Source organism: Myotis brandtii, unplaced genomic scaffold (assembly GCF_000412655.1).
Source record: "Myotis brandtii unplaced genomic scaffold, ASM41265v1 scaffold743, whole genome shotgun sequence".
Taxonomy (NCBI): domain Eukaryota; kingdom Metazoa; phylum Chordata; class Mammalia; order Chiroptera; family Vespertilionidae; genus Myotis; species Myotis brandtii.
Window position 1 is genome coordinate 1522061 of NW_005370960.1, and position 1791 is coordinate 1523851.

Consider the following 1791-nt stretch of genomic DNA (forward strand, 5'->3'; position numbering starts at 1 on the left):
GCGGGCGCCTGGGGATGGGGCGGTGCCGGGTCCCGGGCTTGGCCTCCTTCTGAGTCCAGAAAAGGGAACAGGGCTGGTGTCCCCAGACCCAGAGCCCGGTGACCTTGAACCAGTCACTCAACCTCGACCTGGAGGCCTCCCCACACTGCAGCCTTGGCCCAGCTCCACCCTCCCGCTGCCCCGGGGCCGATGTGGGTGGGTCAGGGTACCAGGCTGGGCCCAGCCTCAGGCACCGGCCCTGCCCGCCACACCCACCTCAGATGCCGGGTGTTGGTCACACCCCAGTGGACCCAAAGGACCCCTTCTCAGGACCCCCCAGCGCCCAGCAGTGTGGCCCCAGGGCCGGGCCTGCTGCAGGCGGATGGGCACCGGGCAGGGCCACCTCGGAGCTTCGCCTCAGGTCTGGTGGACACTTCCCTCTGCAGACAGAAAGCTGAGGCACAGGGACCCTACCCGGGTGGAATGTTCCAGAGCCCTCTGACCCCGGAGGTCACGGGAGGGACGGGCAGAGGGTCACAGGCAGGGAGCCGCATCATTGCTGCCAAGCACCTTGCAGAAAAGCGGGGTGCCTGTTTGTGCCACAGCTGCGCCCACACATGGACCCCGAGCTGGTTGCTGTGGTCAGACCTCGGAAATGCTCCCCGACATAGCGATGACCGCTCCCCGTCCCCCTCCAGGCGGCACCCCTTCCTGGGGGCGCGGGTGCCAGCCCTCCTCACGCCCTTCTCTCTCCACAGACGGGTCCTGTGACACGGCCTCGGCCACCACTCCCAGAGGGGACCGGCCTGAGCAGTGTGCCCTGACCCCTGGGCCCAGCCCCCTGGACCTCACCTTCCTGCTCAGCAAGCGCCACCCTGGAGCCCCGGATTGTGATGGGGGAGGAGACGTGCCAGGCACCCCCACTACCCTGGGCAGCCCCACCACAGCTCAGGGACCCGGAGGGGGGGCCTGCCAGCCTGCACTCCCCCGCATCGTGTTCTCGGGGTGACCCTCCTGTGCCTTTTTCTGCCCCAGACCCCGATTCCTATTTCACGCCTCCGTCCACTCCCAGCGAGACCCCTGCCTTGCTCCCCAGCTCCGGGCCCTGCAGGGACGCCCAAGCTGAGGCCAGGCCCGTGGGGGACTCACCGCCCACCTCACCCTCGGGCTCCTACGTCACCGCGGACACAGAAAGCTGGGCCTCGTCCCCGTCCCCTTCCTGCTCTCTGAGCCTGGCTCCCGAGGAAGGGCTAGGGGTGCCCTCGGGCCGCGGCTTCTCCCCACCCGGTTCTGAGACCCTGGAGCAGGACTGGCCCCCCGCAGGGTCCCCGGGGTCCTCGTCCCCTGAGTCCAGCCTCTCCACGGACAGCAGCTCCTCCTGGGACCAGGAGGGCCACTTCTTCGACCTGGATGTCCTGGCCCAGGACCCAATGATCCCGGCCGCCCTCCTGCCGTTCCGGGGCAGCCTGCTCTTCCAGGTGGAGGCGGTGGAGGTGACGCCCCTGTCCCCCGAGGAGCAGCAGGAGCAGGAGCCAGAGGCTCCGGCCGCCGACGGGGACGGGGCCAGCGAGGACAAGGACAACAGCACCTTCGCCTCCTCCCTGCAGTCACTGTCCGACCTGTCGGTCACCGAGGGCGTGGACGAGGCCTTCGCCTTCTGGGACGACACCTCTGCCGCCTCCTCGGACCCCGACTCGGCCTCCTACCCTGGAGCAGATGACGAGAGACTGTACAGCGGGGAGCCCCACGCGCAGCCCACCGCCGCCCTGCAGGACGGCCCCGTGGTCTCCGAGGGAGACGTGGGCACATTAG

General features: G+C 69.4%; 1 protein-coding gene across 1 annotated transcript in view; it reads left to right on the forward strand.

Moving 5' to 3' along the window:
• Positions 1–1791, forward strand: part of NACAD (NAC alpha domain containing) — a 9682-nt gene that overhangs the window by 2231 nt on the left and 5660 nt on the right. The window contains exons 2-3 of the mRNA XM_014530531.1: positions 261–400; positions 844–1789. Coding sequence (XP_014386017.1) covers positions 261–400; positions 844–1789 — 1086 coding nt within the window. The remainder of the gene's footprint in view (positions 1–260; positions 401–843; positions 1790–1791) is intronic.